General features: G+C 39.7%; 1 protein-coding gene across 1 annotated transcript in view; it reads left to right on the top strand.

Annotated features, from left to right (window-relative positions):
- The window catches only part of LOC311496748 (thrombospondin type-1 domain-containing protein 7A-like), a 443,055-nt gene that overhangs the window by 151,045 nt on the left and 268,316 nt on the right, over positions 1-23,694 (top strand). The window contains exons 6-9 of the mRNA XM_084556712.1: positions 11,115-11,270; positions 12,987-13,190; positions 16,091-16,285; positions 21,081-21,327. Of these exons, the coding sequence (XP_084412838.1) occupies positions 11,115-11,270; positions 12,987-13,190; positions 16,091-16,285; positions 21,081-21,327 (802 nt within the window). The remainder of the gene's footprint in view (positions 1-11,114; positions 11,271-12,986; positions 13,191-16,090; positions 16,286-21,080; positions 21,328-23,694) is intronic.

The raw sequence follows: 23,694 nt of genomic DNA, 5'->3' as shown, positions 1-23,694 counted from the left end.
TCCACTGAATGTTTTATTTTAACAGCTAATCAATAGATTAGGCTACCATTGTTTTTTTATGAAGATAAATTAACATTTTCAAATTATCTTGGGGAAAAAATGCATTTTCTGGACACGTCAGCTCGTCTGTATAAGTGCTTCACTGATTTATGTCTGGATTTCTAAACTCCAATAGTCCAAAAATATCAGAATATTAGACAGAAAGCACACTGCAGAGGCCTGTTTCATGTTAGCCGAGTGAGCAGCTAGCTTGAAATCCACTCGACACTTAAACACATAACGCACGGTCGGTCAATGCCACTTTTTAAAACACAGAAAGTTGCATATGAACCTACAGTCTATGATATGAACACATATAAACCGTCTCTAATGTTTTATGTCAATGAACTTACCGAAAAAACTGTTCTCTGCACGTGCTGTGCTTGCTTCTCTGCATTCATGTTCCGCTGCCAGGATGGTAGTAGAAGGTCCCGCCCTTTTCGCCTCTGATTGGCTAGAAGGGCTCCTTTTTCGACTCTGATAGACAAGAAGGGCTCTCACCCGATTGGTTGTATACATTTATTTTTTTCATCTAGTTGGTTTGTGGTCGAGGTGAAACCTAGACCTATTTTAAACTTGTTTCACGCTAGAGGTCGCCCCTTAGACCTACCGTCAACCCCCAGGTTGATGAAATGTTTGCAGGGATGTTGCAAATATAAAGTAAAAATAAATAAAGATGAACGTTTGTCTTGCTGTTTGTTTTGGAGTTGCAACATAAATGTTTTAGTACAGTGTTGTTTTCGTCAACGATGACGATGACGAAATTATTTCGTTGACGCCCCTTTTTTTCATGACGATAACGAGACGATGACGAGCTAAACATGGCTCTTTCATGACGAAAACATGACGAGACGTTTGTAAGCTTTCGTTGACGAGACGAGACTGGACAAAAATGTTTGGGTGTTTTCGTCAACGATGACGAAGGACGAAATTATTTCGTTGACGCCCCTTTTTTTCATGACAATATGTTGTGGGTGGTCTGTCAGACGTTCAAAATGCATGACATTCCTGCCTATTGTCTGTCAAAAGCTAAAAAGTATCAGCAATGGTGCTGCATCCTATCCTTGTTTGGTCACGCCCACCACATGGCATCACGCCAGCATCTGTGCACATTCTGCACAACACGCCTGCCGTCACTGTCACACTAAATGATGGACCTTATCCCACCCAGCAAAAACACGTTGAAAAAACGTTTAAAAGACATCACCGCGTTACGTCTAAACGACGTCTGGATTTAGTTGACAAGTGAAAGGTAAAAAGTCGTAATTTTCATGCCGTCTATAAGACGTCTCCATAGAGACGTCTCCGTGCGGTCTTAATTTGGTTGAAAAGTGAAAGGTCCCACTGCGCAAAGACACGTTCAAATAACGTCTTTTCAGCGTCGTTTTTGCACGTCGAAGTTTGGTCCTCTGAAGGTGCAGACGGTGACGCCAGACGACGTCTTTTCCCGACGTCGAGTGAACGTCCGTTACTGACGTCCACAGTACCTCAGTATAGGAGCCAGTTGTAGTCCAAATGTGGTCTTCTAGACGTCATTTCTACGTTAAATTTAAACTCATTTTAGACTACAGTCAGGTCTACAATAAATCACAATCCAATCCCGACAGTTTTTTCTCCCAATCTTTATTGCAAACGTCAGTCTTAGGCACCATAAAATGCAGTACAATTTGTGAAAAAGTGGTAAAATACAATAAATAAAATTACCTTCGGTCTGTGAATAAAAATGTAACAATACAAATATAATACAAATAGAACAATAACATAATAATAAACATAAAAGTAAAAAAAGTGCCCTTATGAAGTCTTCAGTTGCCCGATTATCAAACAGGATGACTCCATCTGCACAAGTAGAAAAAGACAAATGATTAGCGATCGAAACGGCAGTTAACACAGCCAGCTTTTTTAGAATGCGTCTGTATTGCCGGAAAAAAAAACAACAAGAACAGTTATCCCAACAATGGCGGCCAGCCAAAGTCTCACACAGGAATAACTACTATCGCTCTGATAATGATAGCGACCGAACAACTGTTGTTTGCAGTGTTGTTCACGTTAAAGCGTCTGTAAACGTTAGCACGGTGGTTGTGTTCAAAAGCTAATGAGCTGATGGGAAAAGATGCAATGCTAATTGTAGCAACAACTGTTTAGATTAATACGACAAAGCTAAAACTGCAAACACTATAAATGAACATAAAGTTAACTAGGCAGTATGGGTTGACCGAACTTACCTGCAATTTAGTGAACAATGATTTAGAACAGCTGTAGTAGAGGTCGTAGCCTACGGTGCAGACTCGGCCATTGCTTCCACAGAAGAGGAACACCTGGGCCAATCGGAGTGGCTCTTACGGTCTTCGTTGTGATGACACAATGCCTCAGCCAGTTGGACTCGCGAATTCGCACATATTTCGCCCGATATGACTGTGGCGCAGAACTCGGTTAAATTTAGCCAGACTGGATTGGTTGCACAAACTACGGTCCAGAGACCCTTAAATAAACCAGTAGGAAAAATACGAAAATGTAAAATAACAAAATATCATGTACAATAAATAAATAATAAATATTTTTTAATCTCAAATCAACAATGAATATGAATATAAATTATTAATCATTCATATTGATTAATCATGTTGATAACAAGTTTAATATTTATCTTAAATAAAAAAAAATACATTTGTCAATTTCCTGCACCTGTCTTAGACGTCTATATGACCTCCAGAAAAGTTATCTAGTCTGACGATCCATTGTTGAACGGCATATTGACGTCTAAGTGGGGTCATGGTTAGACGTCGAAATAGCGAACCTAGTTTGCACGTCGTGTAGATGTCCAGAATTGGTCATGGACCGACGGACGCAATATAGACCTGATCTGCACGTCTATCAGACATCTAATGTTTAGTGGGGTAAAAAGTCGTCATTTTCATGTCGTCTAAAATACGTGTCTATAGAGACGTCCCTGTGCGGTCTTAATTTGGTTGAAAAGGTAAAACTCTTCAAGCTCACAATTATACACTACACCCAAATGTACAGTTCAAACATTTAATAACAAAACACTTCCCATGCATGAACATTATGCAAACAAACAAAAGTCGCCAGCGCTCATTTCGCTTTATAACCGCCACCACCAGAGCGCCCAGACGCATCGAGGTGGTCCCCGAAGGCATGAAAAATCTCATGCTCTGTTGCCTTGTTGTTCCATTTTTTCACTGCAGCTGCAATGACAAAGAAAAACATTTTTTAACAACACAATTGATAAGACAATGAGCATTTACATTAAAGGGGAACTACTGGTTTTTTTTTACACCTGCTACGGTCGGCTGGTTTACCACCGCAGTGAAGCTAGTTTTAAGTTGGATATTCGACAGACATTCGCTCTGGGTAAACCTCTTTTGCTACGGGTACAGTATCTCCGTGTGTTGTATAGTCTGCAGTAAGGGTACACTTGAAATGTTGGAGTGGCTTGCTCGGAGTCGCACCGTACCCGTAGCGAAAAAGAGGTTTACCGAATGTCTGTCGAATATCCAACTTAAAACTAACTTCACCGTGGTGCCGCACGAGCCGAACACGGAGGCTATTGCCGCTGCGCACTTACCCAGAGGCTTATGTTGGCAGCAGCAGCACTGGAACAGTCAAAATTTCCGCAGGAATTTTCTAGTTTAATTTTTTAAGACACTGGGATATTGGATGATGACGATTAGCAACTGTACTAAGGTTTCTGACACATTAAATGGATAAAATCATTACAGAAGACCTTAGTGAACAATGATTTAGAACAGCTGTAGTAGAGGTCGTAGCCTACGGTGCAGACTCGGCCATTGCTTCCACAGAAGAGGAACACCTGGGCCAATCGGAGTGGCTCTTACGGTCTTCGTTGTGATGACACAATGCCTCAGCCAGTTGGACTCGCGAATTCGCACACACTTTTTTTTCTTTTAACTGAAATTGACTAAAACTAGACTAAAACCTTTTTGAGTTTTCGTCGACTAAAACTAGACTAAAACCTTTTGAGTTTTCATCGACTAAAACTAGAATAAAACCTTTTTGTGTTTCCGTCGAGTGAAACTAGACTAAAACCATCACATATGACAGAAATGACAAAAATGTGACTAAAACTAATAAGCATTTTCGTCCAAAGGACTAAGACTAAATCTAAAATGGCTGCCAAAAACAACACTGACTTAAACCACAAGAGAGGTGAACATAACTGGCGCTTGAATAATGCACTTTTAAAAGATGAAGAATTTTGTACCTATCTTTCTAGTAAAATAGAACTATATTTAAGTACCAATGATACAGGTGATGTGGACGATTCCACTGTGGGAGGCCATGAAGGCTGTCCTTAGAGGTCATATAATATCGTATGAAGCAGCGGCAAAGAAAAAATCTAAGAAAATGTTAACTGAAATTGACGATCAATAAGATAACTGCTCTACGATATGAATATAATTCTATAATGTCAAAAAACATATCAAAGTTGTTAGTACAAGTTAGACAGAGATATTTTGAGTTTGGCGACAAGCCGCACAGGCTATTAGCCCGCCAGCTGAGACAAATACAGGCTTCCAGAGCCATACATTGTATCAAATCTGAAAAGGGTACCATGCACACAGACCCGGTGAATATCAATGAATGTTTTGCATATTTCTATGCTACTGTCTACCAGTCACAGGCGACCTAGATTTTCAAGCTTTTGATACATTTTTTGAGAATCTGGATTTACCTAAATTATCATTGGACTCGGTCAATATGCTAGATAAAGATATCAATCTGTATGAAATCACCCAGGTTATCTCTTCTTTCCCCAATAGTAAGGCGCCGGGCCCGGATGGTTTTAACGTAGAATTTTTCAAACAATTTGGCTCCAAGTTGTCACCTCTGCTCCTACGCATGTTCAACCATACAATGCTGACCTCAGGTCTGCCGCCTACCTTATACAAAGCTAATATTTCGCTAATCCCAAAGCCTGGCTGTGACCCTCAGATGGTATCGTAGTACCGCCCAATTTCGTTGTTATCCATTGAAACCAAAATCTTTGGAAAAATTCTGGCCAACAGACTTAAACTATGCATATGCTCCATTATACATCCAGATCAAACCGGCTTTATGCCTGGTAGACATTCATTAATACACAGGATTAGATGTAGCAATCCCTTGTGCCAAAATCCCAGGTAAACACATTTAGAGGCCCTGTCCAGCTGAGAAATCCTAACAAACCTACAGTCATATAATATGACGCTTAACCTACAATCTAAATAAACTAAGTAAATGCTGCTGGTAGACATATGTATTTCAATCTACGCCGCCTTTTCAACATCTTAAATGCCAAGCATACAGGAGAGGCGGTTGTTATCTCACTGGATGCACACTGGAGTGGCCCTATATGATGTCTGTGCTCAAAAAATTTGGATTTAGACCCTCCTTCATAAAATGGATTGACATAATTTATTCACAACCGACCGACCGCGATCGAGCAAGCCAAAACCAATATTGAGTTTTGGAAAACTCTTCCAATATCCATGGTTGGGAAGATGAATGCAATCAAGATGATCGTATTACCCCGCTTTCTCCATCTTTTCCAGTCTATTCCATGTTTTATTGCGCAATCATACTTCAAGCAGTTAGACTCGATCATTATACCTTTCATTTGGAGCTATAAAACGGTTTGAATCTCTAAAACACACTTATCAAAACCAAAGGATATGGGAGGTTTATGCTTTACCAAATTTTAAGTTATATTATTTGGCTGCACACTTATCAATTCTCGCATGGTGGAAGAAGGGCCCTAGTTCTGAGGCAGACTCCTGCCCTGCATGGTTGTGTACGGAACGAATGCTTTGCAAGAAAACTTCATTATCCGCTCTCCTTAACAGTCCCACTACTGTTAATAAGGAATTCTTTAACAACAGTTTTGTAATTGGCAACACCACAAGAATTTGGAAGCAGATAAAACATTACATCGAGGCTCCAAAAACCTACTTGGACACCCCAATATGTGAAAACCATTATTTTTTACCAGGTCTAACTGATAGTGTTTTCCTCCTCTGGAAGCGGAAAGGTATTTGCAACATAAGTGATTTATACATTAACTTTGTTTTTGCCTCATACTAGACTTGTAGTCAAGACCGCCTAAACCGAGACCAAGACACTACCAAGACCAGAGAGTATCAAGACCAAGACAAGACCAAGACCAAGACAGACCAAGTCAAGACCAAGACTAGTTAAGCTCGAGACCGAGACCGAGGCAGAGACCAAAAAAAAAACTTATTTTTTTGTCATTTTGCATGAGTTGTAGAACCTAAGCACCATACTGGGTTCAGCTGCTTAGTATAAATATGAGATTGTATTATTTCAACTACAGGCACAATAATACAGAGACAGTGCATGTCTTGTGTGTGAACTCACTATAAATGTTTTCATCAATTGGCTAAAAATCAAATATGTGTAGCAATTGCATGACCGCTATTTCTACACTATTTGAGGATTGACTCTTGAGTGCTGTTAAGGAATGACATGACTATAGTCCTAAAGTCATCTAACATAATAACAAGCCTCAAACACCACCCTGCACCTCAAAAAAAGTCTAATGAATTGGAAATATGTTACTGATTTAAATTGTACTTAATTTGTAGATGAAATGTTGATTCTAAATATTAAAGATACACAATTATCAACTTGAAGCATCACTGAAATGGCATAGGCCTAATGCTTAATCAATCACAACGATATGCAAATATTATTCAAAGGCCAATGATGCCATATATTTATTCAAACAAGGCCATTATAAGCACAATTCTGTAATTAAATACACAGACACACACGCAGGTGCACCAAATATGCATTAAATCAAATGCAAAATACAAATAGCTTATAGTACAAATAGTATAAAACTGAACTTCAAATTGTACATTAACAAGAGGAAGAACTGGTGATCACAAGATTCGCCAGTGATGCAGGTCCTGCTTCGTACTCCAAGTACCTGCAAAATAGGGAAAGAGACATCTGTAAGACATCTGTTCATATTCAACCACAACAAACTGTCTTGCAAGTGATATGAAAATTAAGTGTACAGTCTAAACATCAGGTCTTTGCATTATGAAACCTAAATCCCTAAATCCAATCCAGTATGACACATTAACAGATCATCTCTGTATAGCTAAATATGACATTCCCGAATCTGGCCTTTTTCGATTCTTTCAAATTCGGAATTACATCAGGACACACTTACCCAACTTTGAAATTTGGTAGAGCATCAGGCCCTTGAGGCAATAAACAAATATGACCCTGCTGCAAAAGGGGCTGTTTCGTTCTTTTACCGGATCCTGCACAACAATACTCCATTGAGCACAGCGAGTCTTAGACAGGCATGGACAGATGAGCTAAATACAGAACTGGGAGATGAAGTATGGGATGAATGTTTAAAAAGTATACATGATTGCTCTGTGAATGTCAGACAGTGCCTTTTACAGTTTAAGACATTACACAGGCTCTATTACTCTAGAGAAAAACTGCACAGTTTCTTTCCGGATGTTTCACCTATTTGCGACAGATGTAAGTCCACGACTAGTGACTTAACACATTCTTTTTGGTTATGCAGTAAATTGTATACATACTGGCAAAGTATTTTTCATTGCTTTTCTATGGCTTACGGTAAATGTTGGGAGCCTGATCTGCTTGTAGCCAACTACCGCTTTGTCTTCTGCCAATTAATATGAGCAAAAGGCTATCCTATTTGGAACTGTGATTGCGAAGAAGTTAATCCTCCGGGCATGGAGGTCGGACATTGCACCTACGTACAATCTGTGGTTGAGCGAAATGGCAAACATGCTTCACCTGGAGCGACTGAGACTTTATAATGAAGACAAGGGGGACACGTTCGACAAGTTGTGGGACCCGGTACTGCAACTGTTTCAAGGAAAGGATTAATGTGTCAATCGCTGTGAAACACGTTGCTGTGTGTATCTCCCATCTTACTCTTCACTTTGTACATTTTCCTTACCACTTTTAATTTGTATATTTATTTAATGTGGCTGTGACTGTGGCTACTGTTGTTTTTTTTTTTTTTTTTTAATTATTATTATTTTTTTTTAATATATTTATCCAAAAAAATGTAAATTATATGTAAATGTAAAAAGTAATTTCATATAATGTTTGCTGTTTGCTTTTTTGATTGCAACATAATTCCATATGAGTTGTTCATAGTTCATTACTTCATAGTTTTGATGAGTGTAGAAAAATATTATGTAAACTTTATAGGATTTGGTACAGTATGTGTCTTTCAGTTTCATTTCACCACTGATGTTTTTAACATGGAGGTGAATTTCTGTATAGTGTTAAAAAAAAACTATACCATCCCTGGAACAGATGTTGATGGAGCTCTGCTGTGTCATGAGCTGGTCACAGACTCTGACTTCAAACTGCTAAAACACATTTGGCCTCATTTCAAAATACAGCTTGGAATCATTGTTGTATGCAGCTTTATGTCCGTTATTTATTAGCTCTAACACGTATGAGTCAGAGTGTGTAGCTCCAGACAGTTGAACCTGTCTGTTGGGTGAGCAGGACTCACTCTTTTCACTGAGGTGGAAGAAATGATTTAGCATTTTTTATAAAAAAAAAAAAAAAAAAGTGCCCCAATTTGATTCCTTAATAAGTAAGCAGATAAAGGACACTCTCATAACAAAATGGTAAATATGAAGCTTAGTAATTAGACAACTTGTTATTTTAACACTTGATTGGTCGAACAAGACTTTAAAATCCCCATCAAACAACTCGTAGAGTCCTATTGGTTTTGTTTCCTGTTAAAGCAATGACAAGACCTGTCTGCCCTGATTGGTCAACTCCAATGTGCCATGTGGGCATCGACTATGTGTTCAAGAAAGCGTTTTATTAGATGCTAAATTAGTAAATGCCCCCAAGTGCAGGGTGAGTAATTAACCTTTTTAAACAGTTTACCAGGAAATTACAAAATCTGAAATACCACAAATGCAGCTCTTTTGTCATTGTTGGGACTATGACTTTGCCTGAGTTGCACTTGGCACACCAGAATGACGTCAGCCACTATCCAGCTGGCAACATACGTTCTGCATCTGCCTGAGGGAAAATAGAGCTTCATACCAGCAGGTGGCAGTAGTCCGTACTTGTCATTTAAAAGAGGATTCAGAATCAGGAAGAGCTACTATTAGCTGGCAGGCTAGGAAACTAGGCAGAGCTGGAAGCCATCGTGCAGAGCTCCTGAATCATACTATACAGTTGGTCTACAGTTTATTCATTCTTGTTGATCATGTTGTAAAAATACACTGCCTGGCCAAACAAAAAGTCAACACCTGGATTTAACTAAGCAAATAGATACGAGCCTCCTATTGGATAATTACTGCATGGGCGATTATGTTTCAGCTGGCAACAAGCTATTTAACCCCAACTGATGCAATGAGTAGCTTGTTATTTCTTAAACAACCATGTTGAAAGACACATCCCGTGGTCATGGAAAAGATGTTAGTCTGTTTGAGAAGGGTCAAATTATTGGCATGCATCAAGCAGAGAAAACATCTAAGGAGATTGAAGAAACTACTAAAATTGGGTTAAGAACTGTCTAATGCAGTATTAAAAACCGGAAGTATCCTTCCAGGAACCATTGTCTTTGAGGAAGAAATGTGGTTGGAAAAAAATCCTGATTGATCGTGATCGGCAATCACTTAAAGGTTTGGTGAAATCAAATGGAAGAAAAATAACATCAGAACTCAGGGCTATGTTTAATAGTGAAAGTAAGAACATTTCCACATGTACAATGTGAAGGGAACTCAAGTGAATGGGGGATCAGGGTAAGAAGAGAGGCAGATGAAGTGATGCACCCATCATGCCTAGTGCCTACTGTACAAGCCTGTGGGGGCAGTGCTATGATCTGGGGTTGCTGCAGTTGCTCAGGTCTAGGTTCATCAACATTATGTGCCCAAAGAATGAGGTCAGCTGACTACCTGGATATACTGAATGACCAGGTTATTCCATCAATGGATTTTTTTCTTCCCTGATGGCACGGGCATATTCCAAGATGACAATGCCAGGATTCATGGGGCTCAAATTGTGAAAGAGTAGTTCAGGGAGCATGAGACATCATTTTCACACATGGATTGGCCACCACAGAGTCCAGACCTTAACCCCACTGAGAGTCTTTGGGATGTGCTGGAGAAGGCTTTGCACAGTGGTCAGACTCTCCAATCATCAATACAAGATCTTAGTGAAAAATTAATGCAACACCGGATGGAAATAAATCTTGTGACAATGCAGAAGCTTATCGAAACAATGCCACAGAGAATGAGTGCTGTTATCCAAGCTAAAGGCGAAATATTAGAGTGTGTGACCTTTTTTTTGGTGTTGGCTTTTTGGCCAGGCAGTGTATTTTATCTCTTTCTCCTTCTCTGTCTGTACTCTCTATTATTGAAGAAAAAGAGTGAGAAAATATATCCCGTGTGCACAAGGAGCACTTTGAGATTGCACTGACATCCAATTACATAAAAAAAACCTGTATGCATAAACTCTTCAGGAATCTTCAGGGACTTGTGACTCAGTAGGGGTTCAGACAGTCACGCACTTAACAGCTGCATCACAGAAAGGACTTTCTAAATCCAACATGGCACTGCAAGGAGAAGTGGATGCCAAATTACACCTCATGGAATAAACATGAGCCAAGACATTGTCACATTGTCCTCACACCTTTTGTGTTGTATTGTTGCATCCTCTCTCCAAGTCTCCGCTGAGAGGCTGTGGGCAGGAATCCACAGTGTTTTATGCTGCTAGCATGGTGCTGCAAAAGATAATCATTGCTAATTTATCATTCCAACATTCTAACAGGGAGGCAATAAAAATACCAAAGGGATAATAGTGTCTACTTCACAGACATGTTTTATTTTGTTTTTTTTTGTAATCCACTGTGGCTCTGCCTCTTAAGGGATTTTAGTGCCAGGAATAAAAGTAAAGCATTTTTGTGACGCTTGTTCTTGTTGATTGTAATGCTGGTATGAAAAAAGAGCCTCACAATAATTTCTATCAGCTGCTTATTTTGTGCTCCCGTCTGTTCATGTGACCAGCATCCCCCCCTGTGGAAAACAAGCTGTGCGAGGGTCTGATCCCAAACAGGTCCCAGCTGTGCCAAATTCCATGTCCCATCGACTGTGAGGTGTCGCCGTGGGGCGCCTGGGGGCCGTGCACCTTTGAAAACTGTGAGGATCAGGCTGGAAAGAAAGGTATCAAGACGATTTACTAACTATTAAGGACTAAATGTGTGAAGTTTTAAGCAAGGTTGATATTTATCAAAGTTTTTGTCATATATTGCTTTAAGAAAATGACAACCACCACCTCAGAACAGTCATAATATTTAATTTTATTTCTAAATATGCACTCTCCACAGGTTATTTTCCAATCACCTGTCACACTCCTCTTCCACATTAAGATCAATTATGTGTCTGTAATCACACTTGGCATTAAAATGCCTCTCCACATGCGTCTCCAGCCAGCTTTTCAGATCTGTTTGGAGTAATGCTCCAATTCAAATTCCAATTAGGTACAGTCTAAATGTTCGGATGTTTTTTTGCTCCACATGTTTTATAAAGGAAGCATTGGGAGGTAACTTGTGTGGACTTGGTACAACCACGTATCCCAGAATGCATTTCACATACACTGCTGTTCCTGTTTTGGAATTCTGTGTTTCAGAACCAATGTTTCAGGATGACTTCCTTCCTTGTTTCCAGTAATTATAATTTATTGTGGAATCAATGAAAATGAAAGGTTTTTTTTTTGGTTGTTTTTGTTTCTCCATACACACGTGATATTTTTTCAGAGACAAAATGTGTACTCTGTATAAACAATATTGGGTCTGAATGCACTTAATGTACGTGCAGTTGTCATGGTTGTATTTTTATAGTTAAAGCTGAAAGCCTATAGCCATACAGCTTTTGAGAATAACACTGAATAGTAAATTATTGAATGTCTCTAAGAGGAACTGCTAAAAATACATTAGAAAACATACCACTTCCAGGCATGCTACTGCATCCACCCTTTAATTACAATGTCTCTAGAAAATAAACCTTTGTTGCACCAGTATATGGCAGTTATTCTAAGTAAAATGTTCATTCAAAATAACTCATAAAATAAATGTGCTCACTGAAGCTGAAAAACACCGTTATAAGCTGACTGAATGACTTGGTTTATTAGTCACATGCCCATTTTGACCATTCATCTGTGCCATTTCTGGAGTTAAAAAGATGAGCAGCTCAGGCTGACCATGAAAGGAAATGATTAACGTTTCTTCATCATTTCACATTAATGAATCTGCATATTTTCGGAGGTAGAACAAATACTCAACTCAAAATTACTAAAATAATAAGTAAACTCATGCACTCAAAGTCCAAAGGTACAGGGAAAAAAATGAAAGTACTTAACTGGGAAATGGCTGCAGAGACTCCATCTGCTGTCAAAATGCATAGTGAAAAAGATATGTGAAGTGGTCAGGACTCATCAGAGTTATGAGCATGAGAATAATGTATATGACAGTTTTAGATAGGTAATACTGTCAAAGTGGAGACTACTTAATATACAGTTTGGTAATTTCTAAACCATTAGATAATGTCAGAGGGGCAATCACTCATTAGTGAAATTGGAGCCCAATTCTACACTTTCATTTTGCCTATTCTCACTGACTTTGGGTTAGAATCTTGTTGCTGAGAATCCTAATCTGCAATGTATCTAGTAGCAAAGCACAATATGTTTCTCTTCATATGGAATATGAGGGGAAATATAAAATGTAATTTACATAAGGTTAGGAAGATGCAGATCAGTTATTAACCAGCACTGTGTATTATACAAATAAACATATACTGTCAATAGATGTGCTCTTTTTCTAAATCTACAACAGCTAGCATTTGACACTTGATCACATTCTGCTCTTTGCTTAATGGTTTCAGGTTTCAAACTAAGGAAACGGCGCATCACAAACGAGCCAACAGGAGGTCCTGGAAACTGCCCGCATCTGGTGGAGGCGCTGCCGTGTGATGAGCCCAGTTGTTACGAGTGGCAGCTGGTCAGTCTAGATCAGTGTGTTCCTGATGACAAGAGGCCATGTGGACCTGGCACTCACCTCCCGAAGGTCCAATGTGTCAGTAGCAACGGTGAGAGAAGACACTTTAATCTGCTGCTGCCAGTGAATGCAGACTTTTAGAGTGATTAATTTAATAAAATATACCGCCTTAGAAAGAGTTTTTGTTGTCATTATTAAACAGACTCCCATTTGCCACTTACTCATCCGCCTCCATTTGCAATAATAAAGAAGGTCTGGCCTTGTATCAAAAATAAGTCCGACATTTTTAAGGTCCTTTTCCCTCCAACTCTCGCTATACAGAGCAATACGTGACGTGATTTCTCCTATTCCAGTCTTTTACCATGGGAGGAATTCTCTCCACACTCTTTGTCCTCAATCCCCCATTAAACCTCTTTTTCTTTAACATGCGCTTTTTTCAGTGTTGCCACCTTTGTCCTGCTGTTTCTCTCATTACAGTCTTCCTCTTTGCACCCACAGTTGCATTAAATTAAATCCGTCTCCACGGCCTGCATCTTGAAGTATCTTGTGCCCTTTGCTGCTCCTGATTTTTACTTCTATTTTTTATTACAGTAAATCATTCATATTAGGGGCAGCAGTGCAAGGAGGCTTTCTACATGTCCTATTGCCTTCAGACAAAAGAAAATCAAATCACTTTATTTTTTATCCAGTGGCTTTTTCCTCACGAGATGCTGTATGTTTATTTATTTAGCATATAAAATTAGACAAAGGATCTCGTTCAATTCCAAATGCACTTTGTAAATCCTGGCTTTATGATATGACTTTGCTCATGTTTCCTACACTAGAGAACTTAATTTGTCCTTCTAACGTCTCCCACAAATCATAGTTCACGCATCAGTGGCAGGTATTCAGTGGAGCTGTAAGTGTAGCAGAAACTCTGCTCCGTTGTTTCTCCCCTGACTTGGTTGATTGATCTGCCTCAAATTCACTCCCTTATCTGATGACAATTGAGTGGTTCTGTTTGGATTTTTGCTCCACTTTTCACCTCAGAGATTTTTCACTGCAATGCTGGCTATATCTTTTCTTCATGTGTGTTCATAAAAAGAAAAAGCCATACAGCCAGGCCCCAGACAAGAGGCAAAGGTCGATACAAATGTTATTGAAATGGGCTATTGATGTTCCCCTATGTTGACTGCCAGGCCACTTAGGTAGGGAGTTGTTTCCTCTATGGATACTGAGTGTGGAGGTTGTCCTCTCATAGAGGATGTTCTGTTCATTGATGTTGTGTCTCTGTGCGGACTTGAAATCCCTTGTCATTTCTTATTTTCGTTCCTTCTTGGTTCAGTCATGTTTGGTTCAGTGCATATCTGTCAAAGTGACATCTTAATGCAAAGTCGGGCCCAGTCTGACTTTTGAAGCTTCTCTTCTGCTTGAAATTTCAGTTCAATCACTACATGGTTTACATTTTCCTGGACAACAGCATATGAAGCAACACAGAAGAATATGTGGATTAATATAATCCACTTATGACTGATATGAGGAGCTCATCAATAAAACATGAGCAACAGCATAAAAATGCAAGGATCATATGTGAATTAACGATTTCCATGTTTGGCCCCATCAGTATGAGTATTTTACAGATTGATTCATACTATATACCAAAACATAAGTGAAATTATTTCAAAAGATTTCTGGAATTTCTCTATTTAAATAAATCCAGAAATACTAAATTAACCCTGAAATATCAGACATTTTGCTGCTAGTTGAGAGTTTTGTGATGTTTTACAGCTTGATTGGTGCAGTCTGATTAAAGTATTGTCTGCCAATAAGGTTTCAACCAATCGTAGTTTTCCATTTCTCTGTTCTCATCTGTTAAATGTTTTGATTCTCTGAAGTAACCAAATGAAAAAAAAAAATAAAATACAGTAAATAAAACTGCTGTAATTGGTCAACCTCTTTAAAAATGGCTCATAAGTCTTTAATCTTTAAAAAAAAGTAAGTAATGCTATCTTTAATAGTTTTAGTAGATAATTTTTTGTCAACTTTTAGTTATTACATTTAGCCAAACTGCAACTAACATTCATTTTGGCAGCTATTTTATGTCATCTTGAGACAAAATAGTGATCAGAATTCTTCTCACTTTAGACCAATTTAATTAAGCTTATATATGTAGCAGAAATTTTAATCCAGTCCACTCTTCCATTGTACATATCCCTTTCCAGAAGTGGAAATCAGCCTGCTCTGCTGTCCTTGCTAATTTATATGGTTGGATCATACACAAGAAGGATTCATGCCACGCAATAATTTCATGTACTGCAAAACAGCTACTTGTAAAGTACTTACATGAGACTTATTTAACTTCATAGTTAGCTTACTGTGATGGAGACTGCATAAATAGCAGGGTGATGCGCCTAATCTAATGACAGGGACGCACATTGTGAAAGTAAGTCAGTCCGTACAAAGAGATGTATGTATTTTAAATGTCCGATATTTAAACAACATCCTATCATATCAAATAACATTCTAGTCATGTGTTGCTTACAGAAAAAGGCAAGTCTTTTGTTGTAGTTTTTAATCATTAGATAATTAATATTTTTAGTCATCGTTAATGAAATGAACACTGGTTAGGTGAGAGGCGAGTTACTTCCTGGGCAGGTTGCCTGTCCATCACAGGGACTGCGTCAGATGTAGGCTGTAGCACACCTGGAAGGCAGTTCGAGTTTCCTCCACCCACGAAAGTTGAGTGTTATGGGGAATTTCAGTCGCTTCATTAAAATTAATTAAACAAAGCAAAGATCTGCCAGGCCAATCAAATAGATTGGGTGAGTTTTTTGTGGCGATAAAAAATTTCTACCTATTAGTACTCAAAGTGCTTTATTGTCACAGACGCATCTACCCATTCGCTTACACAAGAACATTATAATGACATCATGTTTTTGTTTTTTGCTATAAAAAAATTGCTTCACTGTTGCAAATATACCACCTGTTTGTTATATATTCTGCCGTCTTCAGGAGATCAGGTGGACAGAAGTCTCTGCTCATCTTCTCTGGCTCCAGAGCCTGTGTCCTGCGAGGTGCCCTGCTCGAGAGACTGCGTGCTCAGTGACTGGACATCATGGTCCACTTGTTCCCAGACATGCTCTAGTAAAACTGTTGAGGGCAAGCAGATGAGGACCCGCTCCATTCTGGCCTACAACGCCGGGGAAGGTGAGTCTCCACCTGCCGCCAACGTATGGAAATATATGCAGATGAGGCCTGGATATTGGCTTAGTCATGGCCTTATTATCTCAAACAGTCTGCTTATCTGTCCTGGTGATTATTTCTGTTGGTCTGTCTCCTTGTCTGAGAGTCACTTTTTATCTGCTTCTCAGATCATTCCTCTGCATATGCTTGTTCTCTCTGGTTTAAATCTGTGTGTGTGACTGCCTGTCTTGTCTGTCTTAATTGTGTGTGTCATGTTTTCCTGTGTCTTATGTGGGTGTGTGTTTTTCTCACAGTCACTGCAATGGTTGTGGCGTGGATCACAGTGATGGAGGGTAATGTTTGTAATTAGAGTTTTCTGCTAGCTATTTTAAAACTCTAGCTATGTGTGGCAAAATTCAAAACTGTTTTTATTTCAAAAAATGTGTAAATTATACAGACAAATTGCATTAGGGTAACTTAGAAGTGATTTTCAGTTTATTCAGAAGGTTGTAGCTCAGTCAGACCTTGTTGGCCATGTGTGAAATAGATGTGTAACCTGTTGTTCTGCCGTAGTATTAATTTGTGTAGCGCACACCTCACATGTCAAATTAACATGTCTGATATCTGTATTTGCTAAAGGTCTGACGCGGGTGCCAAAGTTTCCAGAACTTCTTGGTAAATCTTTGAGTAGAAAACTTGTAGTTGTAGCTTTTAGAATTGTTGAGAAACACAAAGGCAAACCTTGTTACTCTATATTCTGCTGTCGCACATTTTTATGAATGCATATACCCAAGAACAATACCTTAAACAAGCTTTGTCTCACCACAACAAATTTCCCCTGCAGAAAAGATTATGTGATCTAGATGTTGTGCTCCTTGGCAGATTTTGCAGCGCCCGTGTTGCATATTAATGATATATATATATATATATATATATCATTCATAACCACAGCAACCACATAAATTGGAAGGATTCATATTAATATGTAGCGACCAATGTTTACGCAGGATTCTGTGTTAAGTAATACATTAAAAAGCTTAATTAATGACAGATTAAGCATAACTGCTGACAGTTAATTACACCGTGATCATCGTGGGACTTAAGGAAGCCCAAGTGGCTATTTATGTTTGACGTGCATCAGTTGAATGATATTCAGGATTCAAATCAAATCACTTGTGATGCCAGTCGCTCAGGATGATTGTGGAGAAAACATAGATTGCCTGCACACTGATATCTAGTCCATAGAGACGGCTCTGACCTTTTTTGTATACTGAGTCTATGTTAGCCGACCACTCCAGTTTGTGATCCAGCTGTAGACCCAGGTACTTATAGGTCTGAGCCACCTCTACACACTCCCCGTTGATGGTTACGGGCTGCTCCACTTTTCCTGGTATGCAAACTGCAATGGGTCTGGAGCATAGCAGACCTGGGGCCTGATGTGATGGAGCAGCAGCTGTTCTATGGTATTCATGATGCTGGATGTCAGGGCAACTGGTCTGTAGTCATTCATCTCCCTCAGGTGTAGCTTCTTAGGGACTTCTTACGGATGCAAGATGTCTTCCACTGCAGGGGGACCCTCCAAAGGTGTAGGCTCAGGTTAAATACACACTAAAGGGGCCCCCCAGCTCAGAAGCACAGTCCCTGAGTAATTGTGGGGACATTCCATCTGGGCTGGCTGCTTTGCTGGGACGGAGCCTCCCTAGCTGTCCGCTCACCTGAGCCAAAGTCATGGTGATGGTGGTGGTCGTGTGAGGGGTGGCTACCCCTACAGCAGTGACTGTGGAAGGTAATGGTGAGGTGCTATTAAATCTGGAGTTACCGCTGGGAGGTGTGGGGAAAGCAGCTATCTGAGCCAAAGCAGAAAGAGCAGTAGAGGGGGCAGGGCAGTGGAACCTGTTAAAAAAGTTGTTGAACTGGTTGGCCCTCTTTAGTGCAGCCATCCTTCAACTTCTGCTCCGCTTTAGTTCTGTATTTCTCCTTCGCCTCTTTCAGCCGGACCTTGAGTTCCTGCTGCACACGACTTCATCCTTTTATCCATCCTCTTCATCTAGTTAAGAAGGGCCTTGATGTCGCTGGTGATCCACTGCTTATTATTGGATCACTAATAAATCCCCATTAATGACTGTTCAATTCAATAATGAGACAATAAAAATGGTAGTAATAATAATAATAATAATAATAATGAGATGATCAATAATGAATTGTTCAGTTCAATAATGAGACATCATGTGTTTGCAGAATGAACATTTATTGAAGAAACATGAACATGCAATGTAATTTGGCAGTTAGACTCTGAAGGGCAAGTGTGTCATGGAGCTCAATCCCAAACAATGATGGTAGAAAAAAGCTGAAAACAGAGCAATTGGACTTCTGAAGAAGCTACTACATTCAAATTGCTTCTGCAGTTCTAAATGACTGATGGGTAGTTGGGGTTTCAGTAGGAACATGTGGGAACTAATGACTCATTGTGAGTAACAGGTTCCAGTCTCAAGGTGTGAATGGGGTGAAACTTCTTGGGGACAGATGTTTGGGCTGTGTTGTCGATTGACATCAGATTATATCTTACTTGGGATTTTCCAGTTACACATAAATGGCGTCCTTTACTCCTCTTTCAAACCATCTGTCCTCTCTGGCTAAAACACGGACATCGTTCTCTTTAAAGGAGTGTCGGGAGACAGGACCCCTAGATATGGTGGTGGCTGGTGGCTTAAGGAGACCCTTTGGGATGGCAACAGAATGTGGGTGAATTTAAAGCACAGGGACGAGAGAATGATTGGCCTGGAGAAGGCAAGACAAATAGTTAACTGAATGAAAGTAGTGCTTTTACAGTGTGGGAAGATAAATCAATAGATTGGCACAAATATTCCTTATTGACCTTTCGTTTTATGTTGAAACAGTGCCAGAAAGTTTATAATTCAACTGGATGATAACTTTGGAGGATGTAGTTTATGGTGCTGTTAAATGTGTTTGTCAAAATTGTGTTTGTATGTCAAAATAAGAGGAACATGTGATGAATGTGGCTTTTTCAAGTAATTTTAAACAAATGCTGAATACCAGAACCTTTATGATAGTAAGGTTTAGAGCAGGACTGTTATATTAAAATGTTTTCATTAGTGTACCTAATGATCTGGCAAGTGTAGTACAGGATGTGAAATTTGCAGCCACAATCCAATAACTCCTATTTTCTGCCTGTATTTGTTTCTTCATCATTTGTCTCCTCACATTGTCCCCACTGTCCAAACCCCTGTGTTTTCTAGGTCATCGTTCAGTTGCAGCTCAGGCTCATTTGAGATGCCATGTCATGCCACTGTTGGGGCTGGAATCGTTGTTAGTCAGCTGAGTGGCAGGGTTCAGTCAATAGAAAGGAAGTCGGCAAGCATTGGGTTGAGCTGGCAGTCTGTGAATTAGGCCCAGCAGTGTGTGTATACTGGGAGCTGGCTCTCAGTCAGCTCCAGCAAGGAAGGAGTGGATCACTCACAGTCACACAATGTCTCTTCATTGTTGCAGAGAGCCCTAAGTGTCTGCAATTACTCTAAAAACTGTGAGGGCTTTCCAAGTTCATCGACCCAACAACTGACTAACTGACTGGCTTGCTGCTCCCTCATGAGAGAAATGAGAGGCAGTTTATGGAGATTGTACAAACCAAACTCCTCATAGACATGAACAGTGACTAGAGAACAAAATTTCCTGCATAAAATGGATTGTGTTACTGTATCTGCTATTATACAATCAGTGTTAATTTTACCAAAGCCAGACAATCAAATGGAATAACACTGAAACACCTTTTAAAAGCTTTATGAGGAAAAAAACATCCTATAGCTATCATAGGTGCCTTTGTGTCAACATACCTACTGTATTCAGACTCAACAGCTTAAGATATTAAGTTTTCTGATTCTGAATCTGAATTTCCAAAGGTCAGATCGATTTATGGGTAAAGTTATTTAATCCAGGCTGGTGCTTTTCAGTAACTTGGATGGATTGAGTCATTACCCTCAAAATACTAAAATCCTTCATGCCTAGTTTGCTATCTTGACTTTCTGATTATAATGTTTCAAAAACTAAAAACAACTAGCACTTTATTCCCAAACTGAAATGTTTGCCAGAAGTGACAAAGAACTACAAAATATTCAAAATGCATAGACGATGAGCATTTGTACATTACAATCATAATGAAAAAAAATCATAAAACAGAGACACAATGTCGTCTCAAGCCTTTATTACAGTGATAAATCAATCTAACTGAGCCTCAGTGTGTAGGGAAGCTTCAAACTGATCTACAGTTTATTTTCTGAAGTTTTTATTTAACAAATCCCTTCTCCTGGGTGGAAGAAATGTTTTTATAATGATTTCTCAGTGATTATTAAGCTGTCATGAGATCACCAGAATATGACTATTTAACAACACATACAGAGATTGAAAGCTGTGCATGGCCAAATTCTGGCATGCTCCCCCAAACAAAGCTATTAGCAGGTGTGGATTGTCTCACAGTTTGAGTAATTTCAGTTAGAAGAATTAGCTATCAACCGTTTGTCAGACAGGTGTGCTGGATTTAATAGAGCTCCCTCCTGAAGTGTGCACCACGCAATGAAAATTAGCTTAAGCCCCATATCTGAATAGCTGTCATGTGGGCTAGTGTCAGTAATTTTGGTACTAAAGCAGTGTAAATTTATTTTTGTTGTTTGGCTGCTTGGGATGCAGAACACAGCATTAAAATATCACTGCCTCAAATGTGTTGCATGTTATACACATCTAAAAGACATTCAACAACGTTTGAATTGTAAGTACAGCCTGTCTTAAAATATTGATTTTTGATGCACAGGTGGCGCCTTGTGCCCAAACAGCAGCTCCCTTCAGGAAGTGCAGAACTGTAATGAACACACCTGTACAGTTTACCACTGGCAGACAGGGCCCTGGGGCCCTTGCACTGAAGATCCGTCTGTCTCGTTCCTCAACTTCTCTGTGGGTGTCCGACCCAGCAGCGGTGGTCAGGGTCCCTGCTCTATGGGAATGCAGACGCGCAAGGTCATCTGTGTTCGGGTCAACGTGGGACAGGTGCCACCTAAGAAGTAAGCTTTTTTTTTTGCTTCTTTTAAATAGAATCTGGCTGATTGTACGGATCCATCCTGCCTTGAATTAACGGTATCGGCTTCTGATGGTGGTCTAATGGTGTGGGGGATTTGTTCTTGGCCCACTCTGGGTGTCTCAGTACCAATCAAGTATCATTTAATTCAATTCAATTCAATTTTATTTATATAGCGTCAATAACAATACAAATCGTCTCAAGACGCTTTACAAAAACCCGGCCTGAAACCCCCAGAGCAAGCCTGAAGGCAACGGTGGCAAGGAAAAACTCCCTTTTAACAGGAAGAAACCTCGAGCAGAACCCAGCTCATATGGAGGGACCCATCTGCCTAAGGCCAGCCGGGTACAGACAGAAGAAAGAGAGAAGAGAACAGCAAAGAGAGAAGAGAAGAGAACAGCAAGATAAACATACATCTGTCATAGATACACATATCTGACTAAAGTGTACATGTGGAATCTTATGATACAAACTGATGATGTTACATGACAGTTTGAAAATGTAAGAGGAATCATAGGCAGGTTGGAGAATTGTTCATTCAGGTAGGAGTGGATAACTGCAGGATTCCATGAAGACTGGGCAGGCTGATGAGACCACGACAACAGATGTAGTATAGAGCTCCACGGGAAACACACCACTCCAGGCCAGAGATACTCACAAGAAGAGGGGGGAAGAGGGGGGGAAGGGGGGGGAAGGGGGGTGGGACACACACAGCAGTAAACATTCTACATAGTAATAGCACAGAATTGTATGACTAGTAGTATATAGGAAATTAGAGGGCAAGAGCTCTGTGCCAGAGAAAAGAAAGTGGAGGACGCGAGAGAGGAGAGAGAAGAAAGAAGGAGGACATGTGTTTGGTGCATCGTCCCCCAGCAGCCTAGGCCTATAGCAGCATAACTAAGGGATGGTTTAGTCCAGCCCTAACTATAAGCCTGATCAAAAAGGAAAGTCTTAAGCCTGACCTTAAAAATAGAGAGAGTGTCTGCCTCCCGAACCCAAACTGGGAGCTGGTTCCACAGGAGAGGAGCCTGATAGCTGAAAGCTCTACCTCCCATTCTACTTTTTGAAATTCTAGGAACCACAAGTAGGCCTGCACTTTCAGACCGAAGTGATCTGCTGGGATGATATGGTACAATAAGGTCTTTAAGATACGATGGAGCTAGGCCTTTAAGGGCCTTGTATGTAAGGAAGAGGTTTTTAAATTCTATTCTAGACTTTAAAGGGAGCCAGTGAAGAGAAGCTAAAACTGGAGTAATATGATCTCTCTTGCTAATTCCTGTCAATGCTCTTGCTGCGGCATTTTGAATCAACTGGAGGCTTTTTAAAGAGCTATTTGGACAGCCAGACAGTAATGAATTACAATAATCCAGTCTGGACGACACAAATGCATGAACTAGTTTTTCAGCATCACTCTGAGACAGGATGTTCCTAATTTTGACGATATTACGCAGGTGAAAGAAGGCAGTCCTGGTCACTTGCTTTATGTGACATTTAAAGGACATATCCTCATCAAATATAAAACCAAGGTTTTTTACAGTAGTACTGGAGGCCAAGGTAATGCCATCCAAAGACACCATGTGATTAGATAATGAATCTCTGAGATGCTTAGGACCGAATACAATAACTTCTGTTTTGTCTGAGTTTAAGAGTAGGAAATTACAGGTCATCCAAGCCTTTATGTCTTTAAGGCATGCTTGGAGTTTAACCAACTGATTAGTTTCATCTGGTTTCATAGATAAATATAGCTGGGTGTCGTCTGCATAGCAATGAAAGTTTATGCCATGTTTTCTAATAATCTTGCCTAATGGCAACATGTATAACGTGAAGAGTATTGGTCCTAGCACAGAACCCTGAGGAACTCCATAACTTACTTTTGTATAAGTAGAGGAAACATTATTGACATGAACAAACTGGAATCTGTCAGATAGATAGGATTCAAACCAGTCTAATGCAGTTCCTTTAATCTTGACCTCACTTTCAAGTCTCTGTAGTAAAATATTATGATCAATAGTGTCAAATGCAGCACTAAGATCTAGCAGAACAAGTATAGAGACAAGTCCACTGTCTGAAGCCATGAGGAGATCATTGGTAACTTTAACCAAAGCTGTTTCTGTACTATGATGAACTCTAAAACCTGACTGAAACTCTTCAAACAGACCATTCTTGTTTAAGTGGTCACACAACTGATTAGCAACAACTTTTTCTAGAATTTTGGAAATAAAAGGAAGGTTGGAGATTGGTCTATAGTTGGCTAAAACATCTGGATCTAGAGTGGCTTTCTTGAGTAAGGGCTTAATTACAGCAATCTTAAAAGACTGAGGCACATATCCTGTTAATAAAGATAAATTTATCT

The sequence above is a fragment of the Chelon labrosus genome, assembly GCF_963514085.1.
Source record: "Chelon labrosus genome assembly, chromosome: 12".
In the NCBI taxonomy this organism is placed as follows: domain Eukaryota; kingdom Metazoa; phylum Chordata; class Actinopteri; order Mugiliformes; family Mugilidae; genus Chelon; species Chelon labrosus.
The sequence above is the reverse complement of the archived record's forward strand: the minus strand, read 5'-3'. Positions and strand labels throughout refer to the sequence as shown.